We start from the raw sequence: 23283 nt of genomic DNA on the forward strand, positions 1-23283 counted from the left end.
TTCTCTAGCAGCATGATATTTTATAGGGAATTAACAGTGCAGTCTTTTGGGATCGTGCCATCGTGGGCTGGAGTCTTCCCAACATGATTCATATCCTGTGCGTACAATAGAGGGCTCTTTTACAGGAAGCTATCAGTGTAACTAAAAAGTGTGAAATGCATCCGTTCCTTTCCTCCACCGATAGTGCAATCTGTAGTCAATGACAGCTTTATTTGTGTATAACCACATCTGGTTTTGTAATATTGTATGCCTAATTTTGACGCATTCGGTAATAGCATTGCAAATAAATTACAGAAAAGCTTATAAAGAATAGATATTTAATTTTATAAAAATTAAATTAAAACCAGATTTTAACCCTTAACAAGCTAGAGTGAAAATAATCAGCCAACTTTGTCACTTTTTAAACATTTCCACTAAAGTAAAGCATATAAGGAGTTTTGTGGATTTATGTTAATAAACCTTTGTAGACACATATTGGTGCTTATAACGGGTTGCTATTTTACTATAACATACAATATTTCTAACCATTGTAATTAATTTAAAAGAACCACTAACCACAAAACCCGCAACCATCCTTTATTATAAACCCGTAATAAGCACCAATATGTGTCTACAAAGGTTTATTAACCTTTTTTTTTAAGGTGTTTTTCAAAAGAAACGGTTGGCAGAAATGAGTCAGACTTCCTTAGTAATCACTAATCCAGCCATTTAGAGATATGCTCTGCACTAATCCATACGACTCCACGAAGAATGTGTCCATACGGGAGAACATCTTAAAATACCGCGAGACCGAACGAGAATAGCCACTTCCTCAAAATGTAAACAGAAGTGAGCAGTTGCACAGTGAGTTCTTCTGTATAACAAGACATGTGAGCAGGTATGTTTTAAATTATATCTTTAACAGTTATATATTTAATTGTTTCTTTTACAATCCTTCGCTGCTTGTTTGCATTAACTTACATTTAGTGTAGAATGTAGACAACGTTTTAAAATGTACGTTACGCTCACTTGTTAATAGCATGCTAGCCTCTTTTCTGTGCTGCATTTGTGTTAATATGGTCCTATTCTGATGATTCTTTGCTATGCAACGTTATTATGGAAATGTGGTGGAAATGTCATCTGTGTGATTGTTTATAGTTAAATGACATCTTTCCACAACGACATAACTTGTTTTGGTAATACTGAAAACTTTAATAGAAACTCCTTCGTATGTGCTGTGATGGGTTCTGCTCCGTGGCTAATAAAATGGAGACTAAAGAGACCGACGAGGTGGAGAAACTGAAGTCCAAGTTTATGTCAGCATGGCACAATGTGAAGTACAGTATGTAATGACAGATCTCACTAAGATGTTAATTGCATTCTTTCACAAGTGACATACCTGTGCACGTTACTAATCTTGCATTTTCTTTAACCCTTCAAGGTTGGGCTCTTAAATCAAAAACTGCCTTCAGCCGTAATTCTCCTGTTTTCTTGTTGGGGAAATGCTACCACTTCAAGGCTGTGGGTAAGATCTTTTACACAGAACATTTACACCAATTTCTTAATCTGTCATCCTTCACATGACATTTTTATTTTAAAGGGGTCATGAATATCTAATTTTATTTAATCTGTTAAAATGTAGGTCATTGTACTGTAAAAACATCTCAGAACTCCAAACTTCCTCAGTAGTCCAATAACAGCTTTTATTGAAACCAAGCTCAGAAAAATACTCACATTGTTACATCATGATGTAATAGTGCGACAAACGACCCCCTCTGCAGAAGAATATCAACGCCTACTTCTACATTATCACATTTTTGGCCCCGCCCACTGGCTCGTTAATGAAATGAGAATGAGAGAAGAGAGATGATCACTGGACTAAAAATAACATTACCTGCCCAAAAACTAGGATTTTTTTTTTTTCCTATATGAATATCTCACAATAGAGCATTATTTGTGTGTTCGGTACATTTCACTGTGGATTCTTTGATAAATCAGTCGCGATTTTGGCACAGACTTTTACTGTAGCATTAGCCTGGGAAAACCCAGACCACTTTCGGCACATTTAGATTTGCTCTGCAAGTGGGTCTGGCAAAGAGCCCATTGAAACCCATTTCCAATCCGTCGAAATCGCGGCACCAATCAGAAACGTTGGGGCGGGCTTTACACGATGACGACAGAGCAGCGACGGTGACGCAGATTTTGTACATTACAGAGATGGATGCCGCCGTGGAACATCACAACATCACTCGTTCGAATCAGCTATCACGTCTGTTTCAAGCGATTTAAAATTGTCATTTTCGTTAACACAAACAGAGAATTGCTGAGAGTCTCGAGATGTTTCTCCGTCGCTCTGCATACGTCATGACATTCATCGCTCTGATTGGTTTTAGATCTATCCGACGTCCGTTGGTGACGCCCCTGTGGAAATGAATTGTCTATGGAGCTTTGCCAGACCCTTACTCAGTTACAACTGAGAGTGGTCTGGGTTTTCCCAGGCTACTGTAGCATAGGAACCTGACAGTAATGCCACGACATGTAAGTAACCATGTTCTAATGCCTAATCTGTGATCAGTAACTTCTGAAATGTAATGGTACAGGCAGACGTTCTTTGTTTCAAAACCGTTTATTGCCGTTTATGCTTCAGTAAATCAAGCCAGTGACTAAACGGTCAACTTCACATTCTTTTTCTTAGTAGCATGAAAATAATCTGTTATTTAAATTGTGATTAAATTATGTAGGCTACAGTAAGCGATTTAAGAACCCTCCCTTTATAATCGCTAATGCTGCCAATCAAACAGCGCAAGTTTATCAGTGACTGAGTTCTGGACTCTCGCCAAAACTCCCGTTATAGCCTAATCAATGACGCTGTCTACACTGCACAATGAATCTCTTAATTACGTTGTGTTTGTTATGATGAAAGCATTCGTAAGAGTGCAGAAATCGAGTTGCAATGACGAGATCACTGCATTCATGCGCTCAACAGACATGTCTGTCATCAGCTACACTGCTCATCGCTGCAACATTTAATGTGACGGAAGTACATTAAATATAATGCTATAATCAACACTTTTCACGATTTGTTAGTCTCGACAGCTGTAATAGTAAAAGTTTTCTACAGAATTCCAAATGTAATACTTCGTAATTTCATATGCAAATGTTAGCCAATCACAGGAGTGGGTGTTTATACTGAAGTCTCACAGCAGACACGCCCCTTCCAACAGAGCGTTCAAATCCGAGGCTAAAATCAGGGTAGAAAATGGCCTTCTGTTTCTAAATTATGACAATTTTTATACAGTAAGTGCATTTCAGGAAACAATATAAAATAATTGTATAAATGCAGTTCATGACCCCTTTGATATATATATGGCATTTTAAAATGAATATGATGGCTCTAATTTCTCACACCGACACACCGGGTGTATCATGAAATGTTTATGCTAACTGTTGCCCTTAGATGATGAAAGTCCTACTGAGAGTTGTTCTGCTGAGGCATTAGATGGCGATGTTGTCACAGGCAATGTTGATGGATTTCGAAGGGACTTCACCTCACGAGTTTGGCTGACCTATCGAGAAGAGTTTCCCGCCCTTCCAGGCTCCACCCTCACTTCAGACTGTGGGTGGGGTTGTACACTCCGGGCAGGGCAGATGATATTGGCCCAGGCTCTCATGTTTCACATCTTGGGTAGAGGTGAGATCGGGTGGAGAGAGAATGATGATGAGTAATGAGTGCGTATGCATTCAGCGTCTGCCCACTTTTCTTTAATATACACTGCCGTTCAAAAGTTTGGGATCGGTAAGATTTATGTTTTTAAAAGCTTAATTTTCAGCATCATTACTCCAGTCTTCAGTGTCACATGATCCTTCAGAAATCATTCTAATATGCTGATTTGCTGCGTTTAATATTATTATCAGTTAAAAACAGTTACCGGTATGTAAAAAAAAAAAAAAAGGATTCTTTGATGAATAGAAAGTTCAAAAGAACAGCATTTATCTGAAATAGAAAGCTTTTATTACCGTTCAAAAGTTTGGGGTCAGTAAGATTTTTTTTTAAAACATCAATACTTTTATTCAGCAAGGAAGGATGCATCAAATTGATCAAAAGTTACAGAGAAGACATGTATAATGTTACAAAAGGTTCTTTAAAAAAAAATGTAAATATAACTTTCTATTCATCAAATATATATTTTTTTTCAATTGTACACAACTGTGTTCAAGATTGATAATAATAATAATGAATGTTTTTTGAGCATCACATTAGCATAATGATTTCTGAAGGAACATGTGACACTGAAGATTGGAGTAATGATGCTGAAAATTCAGCTTTACATCACAGGAATAAATTACATTTTTAAATATATTCAAATAGAAAATAGGTATTTTAAATTATAATATTTAACAATATTACTGGGGTTTTTGTATTTTTAATCAAATAAATGCAGCCTTGGTGAGCAATACTTCTTTTAAAAACAATTAAAAATGTATGTGTGTGAGAGAGAGAGAGAGCTCACAACAAAATGTTCTGGGGTGTGTGTTGCTTAAATATAATTAGACAAAGTTTTTCTCATTTACATAATGAAATTCTTATATATATTTTAGAGGTTGGGTATTTCAGTGTCAGAGGTTGTCACTCTCTAAAGAATGAGTTCTCAAATGATTAATGGAGGGCAGTTTTGTGTAATATGTTGAACAGGCCACGGCATTTACCAGTTTAATACCTTCATTCAAAAAACAACATTGAAGCGTCATCCAGAGCTCACGCCTATAATGAAATATGTCATTATAGAAATATCTGTCTATAAAGAGGCTAATGGCTAATAAAATATACTTATTGGCCAATTACAGGCCTTGACACTTAGCAAGGTCATTACCTAATGGCCCCACAGCCAGGTCCGGCACCTTTATGACCCTCAGCACTTCTACCTACACCATTTCAGACACCCACTCTGTTTGTGAGGATAAAATGTAGTAAAAGTGAAATACTGACTACATTGAATATCATAATTGGACTTTTGTTCTTGCACAAGCCTTACTGTCCATTTAAAAGTCAAATGTATGTCTGTCACATTTGGAGAAATCCAGGACAAACTTTCAGGAGTTCTGAAAGACTTTTGCTTCATTGTTTCTTAGTGCACCATATGGATATAATTGATGAGGTAATTAACTAAATACAAATTAGAATTAAGAGAGTGGCAGATTATTAACAACTGATTTTGAAAAGTAAATGCAAATCAAGCTCTGAAAAAGTATTTACTTGCTGCATCCTTAAAAGCACAAAAGTATTTTTCTTTTCTTTTTTATATATATATATATATTTTTTTATTTTCTCCGTCACCAGACTGGACCTGGTCCGAAGCACTGACCTTGGAGCCGCTGGATGCAGAGACATGGACCAGCAGTGCAGCACGGAGACTGGTGGCCACATTAGAGGCCTCCATTCAGGGAGAAAGAGTACAGGTCCCCCTGCCTCTCTGTCCTGCTCAAGGAGGGGCTGAGGAGGCCGACTCATACCTACAAGAGGCAAATCATCGCACCATTGTGTCCTGGTTTGGGGACGGACCGTCAGCCCAGCTGGGCATCCACAGACTAGTGCAGCTAGGAATGACTTCTGGAAAGCAGGCAGGAGATTGGTACGGCCCAGCAGTGATGGCACACATACTCAGGTAAAGAGACCATAATACATACATGTTTTTATAGTTTTTAAGTCACCCATGCCTCATTATAATGCTCAGTATGTCAAATATATCTCACCCTGTCACTCTTTCTTCCTATACGTCCCTCAGAAAAGCTGTTGATGATGCAGCAGATGCAATGCTGAAAGGGATAAGTGTTTATGTAGCACAGGACTGCACCGGTATGGAAAATTTATATCTAAAGTCTTTCACAGAACAGCAAAAGGGCAAATATGATTAATAGAAGACTTCTGACTGTTACTATTGAGATTGCTTATACTCTGTCTTTTTATTTATTACAAATTTTCATCAAAAATATATATTTTATAAAAAATATTAAACATCCATTCTCAGCTCTGATAATAGTAAGAAATGTTTCTTGAGCACCAAATCAACATATTAGAATGATTTCTGAAGGATCATGTGACACTGAAGACTGAAGTAATGATACTGAAAAAGTCTTCGCCATCACAGGAATGAATAACATTTTAAAATATTTTATAAAATAATTATTTTAAATTGCAATATTTAAAAAAAAAATGTACTGTATTTTTGATCAAATAAATGCAGTCTTAAAAATCTTACCTAACCCTAACTTTTTAATAGTAGTGTTTTTAAGCTTAACTAAGTACAATTAGGGAGCTTTCACACTTGGTTGGGTTCGCGGGTGTGCAGCCGTGTTGGGAAAACTGCGTTCACATCATCCAAACGAACCAAAGTCTGATATCAATCGAACTCGGGTGCGCACCAAAAGTGCTAGTGTGAAAGCACCCTTAGATTCAGTAACAGCTATATTTGTCCCACTTCACAGAGAAAGGTACCTGTTTTTGACCTCTGTTGTTGATTTTCTGCAGTGTACAGTGCTGATGTTATTGATAGCCATTCAGCGCGGACGAGCAGCCACTGTGATCCTCAGGGACTCAATACTGGACCTGCCCCTGATAGTAGAGCTGTCATCATCCTCATTCCTGTGAGATTGGGTGGAGAGAAGATCAACCCAGAATACTTAAGCTTTGTCAAGGTGAGGCTTTGGTATGGAAGCTTGTTTCCGCCACAGAATAAAACATTTTAAAAGATAATTGCAACTTTTTATCTCACAATTGCGAGTTTACATCTCGCAATTCGTACTTTATAACACACAATTGCAAATGTATATGTCGCAATTGCAAATGTATATGTCGCAATTGCGAGTTTATATCTTGCAATTCTGACATCTTTTCTCAGAATTGTGAAATATAAACTCGCAATTGCGAGTTATTAAGTCCAATTCTAAGGGGGAAAAAAAGTGTTAAAGTCAGAATTGTGAGATATAAACATGCAATTCTGAGAAAATAAGTCAGAATTGCGAGTTTATAAAAAAGTGTTATAATAAAGTCAGAATTGCAAGTTTAGTTTCTTGCAATTCTGAATTTATATCTCACAATTCGTCACAATTCAAGACTTTATAATATTCAATTGTGACTTTAATTAGATAAAAAGTCCGAATTGGGATATGTAAACTTGCAATTGTGAGATAAAAAGTGGCGCTTTTTTTTTTCTGTGGAGGAAAAAGCTTCCATACTTTAGATAACCCTTTTGTACAAATACAAACTAGATCATACAATAACAAATTATTTTTCTATACAGTGACACATATTTGTTAAAGATGTGGCTATCAACTTACAATACAGTGATCTTAACTGTTCTCTTTTTCTTCCCTCCCCAGAGCATATTAAGCTTAGAGTACTGTATCGGCATCATTGGAGGAAAGCCTAAGCAGGCCTACTATTTTGTTGGATTTCAAGGTTAGTTTTTTATTCAGAAGTCATTGTGCACACTCTTCAAGAGACAAAGTAAAAGAATGCATGCTAAGAGAAGGCCAGCGGCATCAGAGAAGCTTATTTTATTTTTTCCGAACCCATCAAAAATACTACACCATTTATCATGTGAGGCAATCTGAAATAGCAGGCTTTCTCCACTTACATAAGTAGCTTGCATAGATTTCAGAGCTACCCAGAGTAGCCCACTCTCCATCACCTTCAGTAGCCAGTGGAAACCTTCAGTTGGACATGTTGGTAGTCAATATTTACCCATTTACATTTTAGCAATTTGAAACCCACTCCGCGATGATGTCTAAATGACAAGCAATACATTCTCCCTGCCAGGCCCAGCCCGTCGTCCGCATTCATCATATGCAAATGATGTAATATAATTGCATGTTTGTAAAAGTAATTTCTCCACACCCAAATTAAATGACAGCCCCCTTTGCTGCATAAAGAATGTGCTTGTACAACCAGATTCGATTATGCAGCGTTTAATCCATCCGAGTTTAGGAAGGACCTAAAAAATTCTCGCATTTGATTGTTTGAAGCCCAACTGAGGTGGGTGACTTTGAGCTGCTCTGCATAGAAATTGGGCAAGGATGGGCATTATAATAATCACTGTGTTTTTTGAATAACTTGTCTTTTGTTTTGTCCTTGCAGATGACAGCTTGATTTACATGGATCCTCATTACTGTCAGTCTTTTGTGGATGTCAGCACAAGCGATTTCCCTCTGCAGGTAATGTGGAATTACAAAAAGCTGACCGCCGCACAGTGATGTGAATTTAATAGTTTCTGTACTTAAGGGTATGAATCTGAAAGTAGACCTCCACACTCAATTACCGAACGCTAGAGATTTACACATTGTTCTGGTCTTTGTATCAGCTCCAACATTTTATATAGCTCCAACGATTTTATATTTCGGCATCATAACTTATTTTTACGCTTTTTGCATGCTGTAGCAAGTGGCCTGGCGAAAGACAGAAATATTGGGCCATACTTTTTGCTCGGCTGTCTAAGCCTTTCGGATCTCCGGCAGAATTCAACATTTGTCAAAAAAACGTGTCAAAAAGTAAAATCTTTTATTTCTGCAATCTGATTGTTTCACATGAACACGCATCCATCATTTGGAACCGCAGGATTGAACAGTTTAACACACCTATTGCACTGTAGATGGATATTACAGACGAAAATGTATAAGTCTTATAGTTGTGCGCATATGGTTTCACAAACATGGACAACAGATTGCTGCTTTTGACTAATTTTAATGGATATTTCATCTCTTTTGTTCTTTAAAGTCCTTTCATTGCCCGTCACCAAAGAAAATGCCTTTCAGTAAAATGGACCCGAGCTGTACCATTGGATTCTACTCAAAAAATGTCGAACACTATGAAAGAATTTGCAACGAACTTGCAAAGGTGGGTACACCTTTCAAAACCTTTGTTCATGTTTTAATTTGATGTATAGCAAAAATTGTTCCATATAAATGGCATGTTAATTTTAATTTAAAAATGTTATATTATGTTATGCCTAAATTGTCCAAGAAAAAAACAGAAAAATATTTCCCTTTTAAGCTGTAGAAAGGCAGCTATTTAAGTTTCCGTCAGCAGGTGGCAGCATTTAACTAGGTAATTGGAAACTGTGAAACTATTGGCACTGCTCCCGGTAGAGACTACTGTTAGGGGCGAATGTTGTATGTTATTTTATACATTTTAGGTTGATAAACAGCGTTTGTTAATTTGCTAGATATTGGAGCCCTCGTCGAAAGAGAAGTACCCTGCGTTCACCTTTATGAAGGGACACAGGAAGGATTATGAACTTTCGATGGCTGTAGAAAAGCGAGAATGGCCTTTCATCAGGGACTCAAGAAATGCAGGGACAACATCGGGAGACTTTGTGCTGCTCTGAGAGAATCCTTCAAGCCTCTAACCAAGAGCCAAGTGATACACCACAAATCAGGGCTGTATTTACATAGCACTGTGGGCCTAAACTATAGAACCCTCGTGTCATTTCAGAAAAAGCCATTTAACAAAAAGACCAATCAGTGCATTCACTAGCTTCACAGAGTTGACCATTTAACTGAACCCATACTGATGTCAATAATACTCAGTATGCGCTTGAAAGACAAGTTTAATCCAGAGATGGTGATCATAGTCTGGAGTGTTTTATGCACATGGGACATCCACATTTGTTTTGATAGCAATTTGATTTACTAGCTAAACCAGGAGACATTTCAGTGTGCTCATATAATGCAATGGACATGCGTGGTTAATACATGTATTTTTTTAACAAGAATGTATTTTTTTCTCAAATAGAATCATGTTACTTTTCTCTGGGTACATACAATTAATTATTTCTTAAAACAATGACTCTATCTAATCTAGTGTACTTTTTTGAAGATATACGTTATATGGTGATTTAACTTCACAAAACGTATGTTTTATGTTATGCTAACTGGAAGGATTATGTGCCTTTACAAGTGAGTAGAAAACACTGTATCACATATAACTAAATATAGTGGTAGCTAGATTAAAAAAGCCCTCTCTGCTGCCAGCGTTTTTAGAAATATTAGTCGCAGTGCATTGATATGCACTGAAACTGTGCTTAATATAAGATTAATTAATGTCAATTAACAACAATACAGTAGCCAATATATATTTAAAAAAAACAATTTCAGCGCTATAAAGATCTTGTTAGTCTTTGGGAGCTCACTGTTATTTTTAAGGTGTAATGGAAGATATAAACCAGTATGAATCAAGGAGTAATTTTTTTTATTAAATTATGCCTTATTTATATATATCCTCAAGTTTATTTTCTTGGTGATGTATCATTTTAACAAAATTGTAAATATGATGATACTGTACTGCCATGAATAGCTTTAATTTGTTTTTAGAAACACCGTTGAACCAAAGCATTTGGCATTGAACAAAACTGTAACACTAGCTCTAATACGATGTTGATATATTATAGGCAACTGGCATCATTTTTTTCTTTTATTTATTCAAACCTATTATATCCACCATTTGTCAATTTTAAGAGTTGTGTAAATTACTACCATGTATTTGTAGTAACACCATACTTAAATCGCCAAAATCATTTTGCACCATAAACGTTTCAGTTTTGTAATTGTTGGTTTCAAAAATGAAAAATAAATCTAATATGGTTGAATAATCAAAACGTGTTTCTACTCAATCTGTCATTACTTACATGATTTATTTTCAGTATAGTTCAACTTCCGTTCTTTACTGAACAGCAAATTTGTTATTGAGCTATTTTCAGTTTATTAACTCATCTTCTCAACAAACACTGCAAATGAAAATGACCCGCACTTACTAACTCCTTTTCATAACCCATCCATGGAACAAATCTGTATCTGGTGATTACCTCATTTACAAGTAATTGTAAACATCCTTGCGTTAGACTCAGTGTTGCCATGGTTAATTCTTCTTTTCCGTTTGAGCAATGCTTTGCTATCTCCATGTTAAATACAAATTCTTATATTAATAAGGTCATGGCCCATAGGGTCTGGTTGGGGGAACAAGTTGCCCTTCTGTGGAACCAAGCAAGCAGAATAAGTCACTGCCTGTCTCGCCAGTACATGTTGTGAAGACAGAAGCAGCGAAGCACAATAGCCCCATCGTCTCAGTGTCTGTGATCAGTAAATTCATTTTGGGCTGTATTTAGGAAACAAGGAATGGAGGATAGCGGAAAAAGGGAAGTTTGGGGTGAGGCAACATGCCGCCCTTTCCGTCAGTGTTACATGAAAGGTCGCTTGTGCTGGGAGGCATGGCTGCTTTGAGAAGACTTTGTGTTCTAGCCGTATTTATGATGCTGCCTGTATGAATATTTGATTAATGAATCATTCTCTCCTGAGGGGGGAACTCTGTATCTAAGCAGCGGCTATGGGACCATACCAGACCTCATCTCTCTGTTATAGCACAGCTGCCAATAGAGGCATTGATTCCGGCAGATTCCTTAAAATCTAATCTGCTCCGGCGAGCGAATTCCACAGATGAAAGAAGCGGAATTCTCTGAGAGGCTTCGTTTCGCAGGCAATTTGGATTGAATAAAGTTTTCTCTCTTCTCCCTCTTTTTGATATGCATTATGACAAGATAGGATATGACATAAGGTTTTTTGCTGCAGGCTGTAATGGAGAAAGCGCAGTCATTCATTCAGAAAGAACTATCAACAATCAGTTCAGTGTTTTTTCTCAGTTTTTTTTTTCCCTTAATGTCTTTCTTTTAGTTTCTAAGACCATCTCTTGTGGAAACCCAAGCAAAATTAGGCAATGCACTTGATCGTTTCCTCCAGATGGAAATAGACACGCATTTACACATATTAGACCAAGTTGAGGAAAGTCTTTGTAGTCAGACAGACAGACTCTTCAAACAGATTCAAATGTGTTTTTGTGCAATGAATATGACTGGGGTTCAAAACAACACTGGAATTACCAAACCAATAAAGAAATATATTAATAATACTATTTTACTGACCAAAAAAAAAAAAGTATTTAATGATAGCAATAATTTGTGTTTTTTTATTATTATTTTATTTTACAAAATTATAAATAAATAAAAAAGTTTTTTTCAAACATTAAACTATAGATCTTATATAGAGGTATAGAGAATTATAGCTGCAAGCAGCAATCATCAGGGCCAAGCGCAAAGAAGACAATAAGACATGCCAACATGGGAGTGTCAGTCCAACTACAACAATGAGAAATTAAAGACATTTAAAGATGATTTTAGGCAAAATGGCTGAAAACCCATACAGTAACTAAAAATATGATTTAATGGATTATCAAGACACATACCGAGTTTTGTAATGGTACACCAATGCATTCTTAGAGTGTTGCATTTAATATCCTGAATGTAATTATCCAGAATGTAAAATATCCTGTAATTAATTGCAATGTCCTTGTTTTGTTCTATTATAGCGCTACCAAGGGGTTCGCTGTTCCACCGCTTTTTTTATTGTTCTCAGAGTGAGCCCATATGTGTGTGTCCAATTTGGTGAAAATATCTAATTTTGTTTTGGAGTTATAGACATTTATGTATGAGAGCATAAAAAATGACCCATGGGCAACTTTGATTGGATTTTTTTACCACTAACTATAAAAAATTTGACATTGGGGCATTAGCGTTTCACCAACCTATGTTTCCAAACTTCCTACGGTGCTTTCGTCTCGGTCGGTCAAATGGTTTCGAAGATTTGACAAATGTTTTTTAAGCGCTAATTTACAACATTGCACTAACCATAAGGCAAAACCTAGAATGTTTGGTATCGTTAGACTCGGCAAGGATTCAGGAATGTAAGGACATTACTCCCCTGAAAAAAGTCAACCAAACCCAACGTTATAAGCATGTAAATAATTGGATATCAACTCAGCATGACGCCCTAAATCTAATGAAATCACTTTTATGATTTTTGGACAAACCGTTCAGAAGTTATAACCACGTATCTCCCGACCAGTAGGTGGTGCTGCGCCGAAACGCATCATGTTGCACGTAAAATTAGTTTGCGCAGTATTCAAGAACGGTTTGACGAATCAACTTGAATTCCATATTTGTCGGCATGATCTGAAGATGATCTGGTTACATTTTCGTGAAAATCGGAGCAACCATCTAGGACGAGTTCGAAAAAGTAGGCTGTAACAAAAAATCTAAATTGCGGAAAAATTTAAATGACGGAAAATCACGTCATATGATGCAATTGAATTTTGATTCTAGCCCGTATGGTTCAAAAGTTATAACGCATAAACATGAGTGAAACTTTGGACAATTGGTGGTGCTAGAGGGATTAAGTTAGAGACTCCAAATTTGCTATGGGCACTGTTCGGACTGTCTTCTATCAGTGTGCCAAATTTCATAACTTTCCCGCAAGCAATTCTATGGGCTTCCATAGACTCCCATACGGAAGAAGCAGAAGAAGAAGAAACGTAATAATTATAATAATAAGGTTGAACGATTTCAATAGGTTCAGAAAACTTTTTTTCAGAAAATGGAGAAGGAAGTCATACAGATTTGGAATGAAAATAAATGACAGGCTTTTTACTTTACTTTAGTGAAATATACTTTTAAATGTTAAATGAAATGTTTATCGTTTTGTTTTTTCCTATTATTTCCCACTACCGAGCACCCAAACCTCCCCTGAGGAGGGCCTTTAGCCAGCCACAACCCCGTTCCCCCTCCACCGTGACAACACAGGGCGCCCGGAGTTAACATTTGGATAACAGATGTGTGTGCCTGTTTTCATACGCCTTTCAGGTGACAGGACATCACATGGGCCGTTTCCTGCATCTCTTGGGCTATACGGAGCAAACACTTGTTTCCTCATTCCCCTCTCCTCTCAGGCATGGCCGACCCCCTGTCACGATTTACTAACCAAATCCATCCAGAGCTGGCGGGAGCAAAGGCTTGAAAGCAGGGGATATTGCCTGCTGTTGAGCCTGTCGAGTCAGCTATGTGTGCTCCACAGTTGAGATGGGGGCTTCGGAGAGGACTATTGCTAATGCACACACAGACATTCATTCCAATGAGAGGAGACACTTTACACCACAGAGAGGCACAACATCTATCTCACAGATACTCTTTTGTCATCCAGTGTACCTTCACAGTCATAAAAACATATCCAAGGTGTGCATTTTAATCAAAGTTAGGATTATTTTCCTAGGCGCACAGATGAAATTATGTTGCTTGTCAACAAGACACTGTAAAAGTCTCCCATTAATTAACAGAGATATGACCGTAATTGCAACCGTGAATAAACTTAATCACTGTCTTCAAAATGTCCACTTTATGCCACAATGAAACCTCTGCAATAAAGGGAAAACAGAGAGAGACAATGAAACAACAAACAAACAAGCTAAAACAACTACTGTTAATGTCAAGATTTTTCTTATTTCATATTTTTTGTTTGAAGAAATACGTATATAATATACTGTTGTTATTTTTTTAAAATGTTATTACTAGTCTACTCTAGTCTTTCAACTCCAGGGACATTTTTTTCTTTATAAAAAACTAAATTGTCTAGTTATGTCAAGCTAAAATATTTAATCTGGTAAAAATTGTGCACAAAAATCCAGTAAATCACGACCAACTGGAAAAAATCATGGGCTCTATGAATATTGTTTAGGACAATGAGTGACCCTGGAGTCCAAAAGTTTGATAAGCATTGCAATAGAGAAACTATAATCTTTATTTACTGTATGTCAAAAACTATACCTTAGTCTTTCTTATATAGAATGGCAATTTATAATTAATAATGAATTTGCTTAATATTTTAATTAAAATGCTAATAATTTGTAACCGTTTCATTTAATCAAAAGAGCAAGAATGTCGTTGTTCTTGCCACTGTACAGACTGTAAGATTTATACAACAGTTCTATAAACAAGAAGTTAATGTTGAGAACTTTAATCTGGCATGCAAATATTCAGACATATATATATATATATATATATATATATATATATATATATATATATATATATAGCCTATATATATATGACGATGCCGCTCCACACACGTTGATGCGTTCACTGTCTTTTCCTCTGCCAAAGAAAATTGTTCCAAACAAAGCAGAATCAACCATTTGCGTCACAGAGCAAATCAGTAGCAATGTTCGAAATCGCCCCCTCATTCACTATTCCCTGTGTTACTCCACTTTAGTCCACTTGATGAAAAAATAGTGAGTGAATTCGGACACTGAGTGCGCCGGAAGGGCTGCCGGCTTTGCTTAGTTTGTGCTTGCTGTTTAATAATAATTTGAAAATTAGCAAACTGGAAGCTCCAGTAGTAATGAAAAGATTTATCTTGAACTCTGTAATGGAAATTAGCATGTACAAACCTAATTAAACAATTTAATAGTCAATTAAAAAGGAATTTACACCTGTATGATATTATGCTGTACCCACATTGAACCAGTGGTTTGGATGATGGATGGATGGATGGATGGATGGATGGATGGATTTGGATGGATGGATGGATTTGGATGGATGGATGGATGGATTTGGATGGATGGATGGATGGATGAATGGTTGTTTCACCATAGATATGTATACATACAGTAGATTCCGCATTCGACCACTCACTCATTTTGCACTTGACCGTTCACGGACCGGCTTTGACCATTCCAATATGGCGGATGGCTTACGTATAGTGGCCTATAGAGACAGCCGCTAATGATATTTATGAATTCCCCTGCGGGCGGCATCTTCTGGCAAGACGCAGGAATTAATTTGGCGTGACCGTCACAGTGCATTATGGGTATTCTCTAGCCGTTAAGTGTACATCGGTTGTACACTCATTATTGCAGTGCATTATGGGATTAAATGAGTGCACTCGATAATGTCCACTATGGTTTCGGACACCACTATAAATGGCTGTCCCCTCAAATAGTGCCCTATTTAAGGGTATAGGGGTCGATTTTGGACACAGCCCGTGTTTATAAGAAATCATACATGACTCGCTCATAATACACAAAAAGACAGTCGATTGTCGCCCAGCGTCTACTGGTGTAACGATGTAACCTGTAGAAAGGGTCATGGAAAAATCCCCAATAATACTATAGCTGTTGGACTAAACATCAGCCTTCTTGGAACATTGCTAGGGCAATGAAATCCGAGGACTGAAAGTTTTATATAAGCAAGAAAAAATGGTAGGATGTGCTATTATTATAAACAACAAAGTAACATTAACAAACTTTATTTGCATTTTTTAATCTGAATGTAAATACATGATGAACACATTCTGTTAAATGCAAAATACCCTTTCCTTATTCACAAAAATTCCCAAAATAGCATCCTACATCGAAAATGGAAAAAAAGCCAAAAAACATTTATCTATTAATGATCCATTAATCTGTGCTGCTGAAATATTGGCCTTCTCAACACATATACCTATATACTAAAAAAGGCCATTTAAAATGATTCAGTGGCCCTGTGTGGGGGCATTAATTTTCTGTACTAAAAATATATTTTTAAAGCAGGTCTCCGTCCCTACTTTTTCTTGTGTGCGATGCATAATGGATTTCCATCTAATCCATTATGGCTGTGGCTCCTTGCCTCACCAAGGTTTTGTCTTTTTTAAATGAAGTTTTAATAAAGCACGACCGAGGGTGTCCAAGGTCAATTATAATCTTCCTTTCCCCAGGTACAGATACTTGTGCTTAGTTAAGCATAATATCTGTCAGTCATAGACCAGTAATCCATAATGTCTGAGGAGGCAAGCGAAGGCTGAAGCGATCTAACAGAAATGTTTTTGCATGTCAGTGCATGCATAGGCTACTACTGTCTGTGTGTGTGTGTGTGTGTGTGTGTGTGTGTGTGTGTGTGTCTGTGTGTGTGTGTGTGTGTGTGTGTGTGTGTGTGTGTGTGTGTGTGTGTGTGTGTGTGTGTGTGTGTGTGTGTGTGTGTGTGTGTGTGTGTGTGTGTGTGTGTGAGTGTGTGTGTGTGTGTGTGTGTGTGCGCGCTGTTGGCTATTTTTCGCTTTGATTGGCACGTAAGGTCGACATTTCCTGTTAACAAGTGGACAAAGAGGCTCACATCATCCCTATCATTTACAGTGCTTGTCAGCTTTGGGGAATATATCTCTATGCATCATGAATAGCTTGAGAGTCAAGACAGAAAATGGGCGAGAGATATTATTCAATATTGTGGCAGACAGGGTGTATGTGATATTGTGGTCCTCCTGACCCCTCTATGAGAAATACTTGATTTTGAATTATTTGAGTATTTATCTATCTACCTTAAATTAGCCTAGCTTCAACCTAAACACAATCTACTATTTGGTTAAAGCTATGCTAATTAAAGCTCACTGAAAACAAACATTTTTCTTCAATTAGGAATTCATTGTTTAGAATTAATTTCTAAACACATTTATGGATTAAATTGATTAGCTTTATTAGCGTTAGGCTCCTAAATACTAAAGCTAAAGGCTAATTTAGTAGGCTAAAAATGTTACGTTGAGAAAAAAAAAAAAAAAATTTGGCAAATTTATGGATTAAATTTGTTAGCTTTATTATCTTAAACTCTTAAATACCATTTACCATACAGGCTAAAGCTAAAGGCTAATTTAGGTTAGAGCTAAAGTTGCTATCAGAGGCAATTAAACATTAAAAACATTATGTTTTCTTCAATTAGGCACCAGTTTGTTGGCATTGAAGCTTTTATTCACAGCTACATTTGTAGGTTCTTTTGAAATTCAAATAAGCATGTTTAAGAATTGCTCAAGTAACAATACGCCTACTGTGTGCAAGTATTCACAATAATCTTATCATTTAGGACCCCCATCCTCACCAAAAATCCTTCTGCCTCTCTCTTTCCCCTCTCTTCACTCCCAGCTATGTACAGATGGGTCTTTGACAGGTCTACAGCTGTTCCCCTAATTGTTCATTAAGTGTTCTATTGATTCCCTGATTCGCAGTACATGTGTGTTTCAGACGGGCTCTGGTCTGAAGAGGCAGACCCACACATCCAGCCCCTGAGATGACAGAACCGGCTCAAGCCGAAAATGCAAGCTGTCACTTTCGATCCAGCCTGTTCCCCTCCGAGGACGCATCCAGGATTGCCTCTGATCACCTGCTAGCTTTTTATTAGCTAAACTTTTAGCATCAATCAATTAAAGTGGGGGGCAGTAGCATGAAAAAATGTTTAATTCCTTGTTAGGCTGGCCCGTGCCTCAGATTGCACCTGGCTGTTGAGAGAGGCTTTACGTGAGTGTTATCAGTGCAAGGAATCAGTTGTGATTACATGGAGTTTACGTGGAGCGTCCGGGGAGGGCTAAAGCAAGATGGCGTACATACGGTATGCGAGTAGAGGGCGAAGAGAGAGAGAGAGAGAGCGAGAGAGAGAGAGAGAGAGAGAGAGAGAGGCTCTTTCTCATCCCCACCGTCGACTCGAGACAATTTTTAAAGAGATAAGATCATCTCCAATTGTGGATTGTGGCAGTCAAGCTGGTCTCTCCTCGGGCTGATCCAGATTTAATCTCCAGACAGGGCAGATCAGAAACACGGGCTGACCATAAATCTCCTGCCTAACAAATAGACCCTGATAAAACTGTAAAAGTTATTTAAATTCTCCTAATGGACAGATTTATCCATCCTGGTGCTCTCGGCGTCAATGCTCTGCGCAGCCTCTCTGACAAAGTCATCCTTTCCTATTTCATCTTCGCAGATACAAGGAACAGGTGAACAAGATTAAAACCAGACACACACTCTGGGAACAAAAGAAGATGCATTTGTTTTATAAAGCTGAGGGAAAGGCATAGGACATAACAGTGCTTCGTTTTCCCCACTGGGTATGTAAGACATAGCAATTGCATATGTGGTCAAGAATAGAAATGAAAAACATCCTGGACAGACAGCAAGCATTTAGGTTTCAGCCTACAATTTGGCTTTAAGATCGGATGCACTTCGGCTGAGTCAGTTTGTGACTTGCTGTGTGTATCTGTATGTGTGAACGGGACTCTAATGCCACTGAGGGACTGATAATGTCCTCTGTAAAACACAATCACTCACCCCCGCCTCCTCTTTAGGTAAGTCTCCAGGACCCCAATCAATACTACACAGCCTAGTGACTTATCATCTTGTTCTGTGCGACATAACCACACCTGTTTTGTAATAATGGATTACCAGTGGGATGGTGGTAATCCAGTGGTTAAGGAACTGGAATCATAACACAAACGTGACTGTTGCTGCAGAGAAGAGACTGATTAACATGAACCGTTCCTGAAAGATCATAAATAGTTTATAGCTAAATGAGAATAAAAAGAATCCTTTTGAAAATATATTATTAATAATATTATTCAAATCGTTCCAACGCGGATCGACTTCATTTCTTCCATAAAACACAAAAGGAGATATTTAGAAGAATGTCTAAGCCGGTTTGTCCATATAATGAAAGTGAATAGGAAGCAGAAAGAGTCGTATTAATTTCCAATATTATTTTGAGCATTATTTATATACTAGTATTTATTAATATTAGATTTAATTAGATTTTATTTTCATTTTCAAGTTTTAGTAATTGTATGTGCTTTTGTCTTTTAGTGCAGTTTAGTTGTAGTAATTGCAGAACTTCAACTTATTTTGTTTAAGTTAGTTGCCACAGCAAAGTACAATTTTCGTCAGTTTTTAAGTTTAATATTAATATTTTGTTTTTCACTTTTATGCTTTATTTAAATAAACGAAAACTATTTTTAATAGTTTCAGTGTGAGTAAATGATTCTGGTGAACTATTCCTTTAAGAAAGCAAACACTACTAGATTCTTATCACATAAATGATGAAAAGCATGCACAGTATAGGACTGGCGATTGTTGCTTGGACCATAGGCAGTACATCCGAAACAATTTAGGCCTGGGAATTATGATTTGTGTGCTTTTCCACTTCCTAACTTTGGTCAGTGCAGAAGAGTTTTATTTTCTCTCAGTGCTGAAGGCCGTGACCTTTAGGTTGCTAACTACAGCCCCCTAAGCTGACCACACTCTCTCAGACACACACACACACACACACACACACAGAATGATAGGTGGTCATGAACCATTGCTCTATGGCCTTGCTTGCCTTTGCAGTTTTGTGGCAATACTTGCAAGGCCTTTTGATTCTTAACTCTTCCTTGCCAGCTGTTATAAACTGCTCCACAAATTACAAAGAAAAGAAAAATGAAAGGTTGGCACATTTTTTTGCGATATTATCCTTACATTTCCACATGGGCTGACTTTTGGTTCTGTTCCCTTCATAGTAAGTACAGTAATATTGTGATACAGAGTGTGAACAGATTACCAATCATATAATTGAATTACCGGTATGCCAAACAATGCACAAATGTAAAGATTTCCTAAACATAAAATACAAATAAAATAAAAATAATTTTGTTCAAAGCTTGATGCTTGAAATTTGACTCCTTGTAAATAATTCACAGAAATATTATATTATATTATATTCAAATGTAAATATTTTCTAAACATACAATAAAAATAATTTTGTTCAAAGGTTAATACTTGAAATTTGACTTCTTGTAATTTATCACAGAAACATTATATTAATTATATTATATTCAAATGTAAATATTTCCTAAGCATACAATACAAATAAAATAAAAATAATTGTGTTCAAAGGTTAATACTTGAAATTTGACTCCTTGTAAATATCACAGAAACATTATATTATAGTATATTAATTATTAATAATGCTGAGTACAGTAACACAGCAGTGTCCATGTTGCAGAAAAACCTCCCAATAACAATTCATTACAATTAAATGCATGTTTCTGAGCAAGAAAAATCAAACCACTTTCCATGACATGTGAAACGAGCTATTAAACAAAGACGATGTGGTTCAGCGGAACATAATCATCATTGCAAACTACTTTAAAAATTCACATTCAGCACAGAGGTCCAATGAGGTGGAAGTGTTGCCCCGTTAGCCTTTTTATCAAGACTAACAACATGAGGTGCTCGTTCCACTCTCTCTGTCCGTACTTTCATCTCTGTACATTCAGCATCAGGCTAACCCAGGCTGTAGTTAAGGAAATACTCGCATTTCTACCCAACGCTTACACCCACGCACACACACACACAAACACAAGCTCTCTAATGCTGAGTACATGGGCTGATTGGAGCTGATCTTAAAGAGAGCACTCCAAGCCACTGTTTACCAACATTTCAGTTTCTATGGCTCATCTATCAGAGAGTGGAATAAAAGAGCGGTCAGAGGGGTGTTGGACTTGTCTTTAACCTTGATGATGTTTCCAGTGAGGCCGCATAATGGGGCTCTAATTGCTTTCGCGGAGAGGGGGATGTGTTGACATTTCCTTTTGTGCTGGCAAGAGTCTGCGGCTCGGACCATTATGCTAATCCAACCATTATATATCCAAGGCTATTTATGGGCCTGACACAAGTGATGTTGCAGGTAAAGGGCTGTGAAATGGTCTGTAAACAGAAGGAATTGATTCCTGGGCTCTGGCGATGGTCACAGCCTCTGAGCAGAGAAAGACTTGCCATCTTCACACTCGTCCGAACCCTGAAATTGCCACCGACGGCTTCAGCAGGCCTGTCTGTTGCCTGGCATAAAAACAAGAAACGTGAGATCAGATCGGCAGAGTGCGCGTAGAAAGCAGACACGCTGGAAACAGATTGACACATCCGCAGATGCTTAAACTCTGCATGTATAAAATGAGTGCGCTGTGTTCAGGAACTTCGATTCTAGTTTAAATTCGAATTACATAATTAAAAGAAAGAAAAAAAGTGCAGTTTATGTTGCTGTAATATTCTGCTTTCTAGCCATTACAGAGTATATTGAAATGATTTCATTAAATTCCCTTTTTTTATGACCAGCTTGTAACAAACCCTGTGAATTCCTAATTCATTTAGCCCAGTTTCTGTTCACTGCCCTGAGAAGATAGTAAAACCTCCCCATTGTTGATAGAAGAACTGTATGAATCACGCTGTCTGATAACCTCTATCAATATTTCTGCAGGTTTTCATCTCTATTTTATGTAATTTATATAATATATATATAATAAGACGACATATCATACATTGGTCACAATCTTCTTACTTTTTTGCAGAATAAGAAAACTATAAGTTAAAACGTATCTGATATATCTAAACAATAAGGCTTTGGTTGATGTATTTGTTTAGTCCATACTCACCTATTGATTTTGTCTTTTTAATTTGTGACACCAGCAACTGTATTTTTTTGTGTATTATATTATTTAATTGATATTGTATTAAAGATTATTAGTGATTATCATATTATATAATAAAACAAATATATATATAAAGCATGAACTAACAAACCAATGAGCATGCATTTTTTAATCTGTTAATAATAGCTATTTATTCATTTTTGTTAATTTATTCATCATAATTTCTGTCATTAATTACTCACCCTAATGTCGTTCCAAACGAGACTAAAGACCTTCGTTCATCTCCGGACCACAAATTAAGATATTTTTTATGAAATCCGAGAGCTTTCTGACACCCCCTATAGACAGCAACGTCATAACCCCTTTCAAGGCCCAGAAAGGTAGTACAGACATTGATAAAATAATCCATGTCTGACTATAGTGGTTCAACCTTATGTCATGAAGTGACGAGAAAACTTTTTGTGTGCAAAAAACACACAAAAAGTGTGTTTTCTCTTCCCTGTCAGTCTCTCATGCTGTTCACGTTGTAAACACAGTGCAGCGCTTCCGGGTTCTACGTCAGAACGGCGGCTTAGTATTAGTATTTATTATTTTAAAACATAAAGGTTGAACCATTGTAGTCACATAGGGTCAGAAAGCTCTCGGACTTTATCAAAAATATCCTAATTTGTGTTCCAAAAATGAACGAAGGTCTTACGGGTTTGGAACGACATGAGGGTTAGTAATTAATTACCGAAATTTCATTTTTGGGTGAACTAACCCTTTAATGTTAGTTAATAAAATTACATATTGTTTATTTCAGGTCCATTAAATAATATTAACAGATGCAACTTTTGTTGTATTTTTTTATATATACTACACACACACACGCATATATATATATATAAATATGGAACCTTATTGTGAACCTTATTGTGTAAAAGTGTCACCATTAATTATTATGTATAGTATGTGTTTGCTATGTACTAAATATAAATCATTATGTATGTAGAGATTTTATTTTTGGTAAGCAAGACTATGGTGAACTTTAGTGATATTTGAGAGACTGACAGTACACCCAAATGGAATCCAGCACCTTATTTAACATAACTGTCAAAAGTTGGGTGTCTGGCTTAATTACCTCGATCTATATGTGTTAAAATAATAAATCTGCTGGATTAATCTAGCAAAAGCTCCAGCATTTCCCTG

General features: G+C 36.9%; 1 protein-coding gene and 1 long non-coding RNA gene across 4 annotated transcripts in view; one reads left to right on the plus strand and one right to left on the minus strand.

Moving 5' to 3' along the window:
- The first annotated feature begins 739 nt into the window (after positions 1–739).
- On the plus strand, positions 740–10105 carry atg4c (autophagy related 4C, cysteine peptidase). Of its 3 annotated transcripts, none has more exons than XM_079628655.1 (11): positions 740–877; positions 1198–1321; positions 1421–1504; positions 3437–3670; positions 5318–5642; positions 5763–5833; positions 6506–6672; positions 7357–7435; positions 8114–8190; positions 8750–8869; positions 9198–10105. In XM_079628655.1, exons 2-11 carry the CDS (start codon positions 1210–1212, stop codon positions 9357–9359), a joined length of 1431 nt encoding a protein of 476 aa, XP_079484781.1. In that variant the 5' UTR covers positions 740–877; positions 1198–1209; the 3' UTR covers positions 9360–10105. The 3 variants fall into 3 exon arrangements, with proteins under 3 accessions (XP_079484781.1, XP_079484783.1, XP_079484782.1); XM_079628657.1 differs by having other exon boundaries at positions 806–877; positions 1252–1321; XM_079628656.1 differs by having other exon boundaries at positions 809–869.
- Positions 10106–17923: 7818 nt separating this feature from the next.
- LOC307007040 overlaps positions 17924–23283 on the minus strand; it is a 125387-nt gene continuing 120027 nt past the window's right edge. The window contains exon 6 of the long non-coding RNA XR_013799561.1: positions 17924–21508. This is a non-coding gene — a long non-coding RNA (uncharacterized lncRNA). The remainder of the gene's footprint in view (positions 21509–23283) is intronic.

The sequence above is a fragment of the Phoxinus phoxinus genome (genome assembly GCF_949152265.1).
Source record: "Phoxinus phoxinus genome assembly, chromosome: 11".
Classification (NCBI taxonomy): Eukaryota; Metazoa; Chordata; class Actinopteri; order Cypriniformes; family Leuciscidae; genus Phoxinus; species Phoxinus phoxinus.

What these genes read in the sequence shown, in the direction of transcription:
- atg4c (XM_079628655.1), top strand. Translation starts at nt 1,210, where the DNA reads ATGTGCTGTGATGGGTTCTGCTCCGTGGCTAATAAAATGGAGACTAAA. An exon ending in ATGGCACAATGTGAAGTACA is followed by an intron (nt 1,322 to 1,420) that starts GTATGTAATGAC and finishes TAACCCTTCAAG; the next exon opens with GTTGGGCTCTTAAATCAAAA. An exon ending in CTACCACTTCAAGGCTGTGG is followed by an intron (nt 1,505 to 3,436) that starts GTAAGATCTTTT and finishes TGTTGCCCTTAG; the next exon opens with ATGATGAAAGTCCTACTGAG.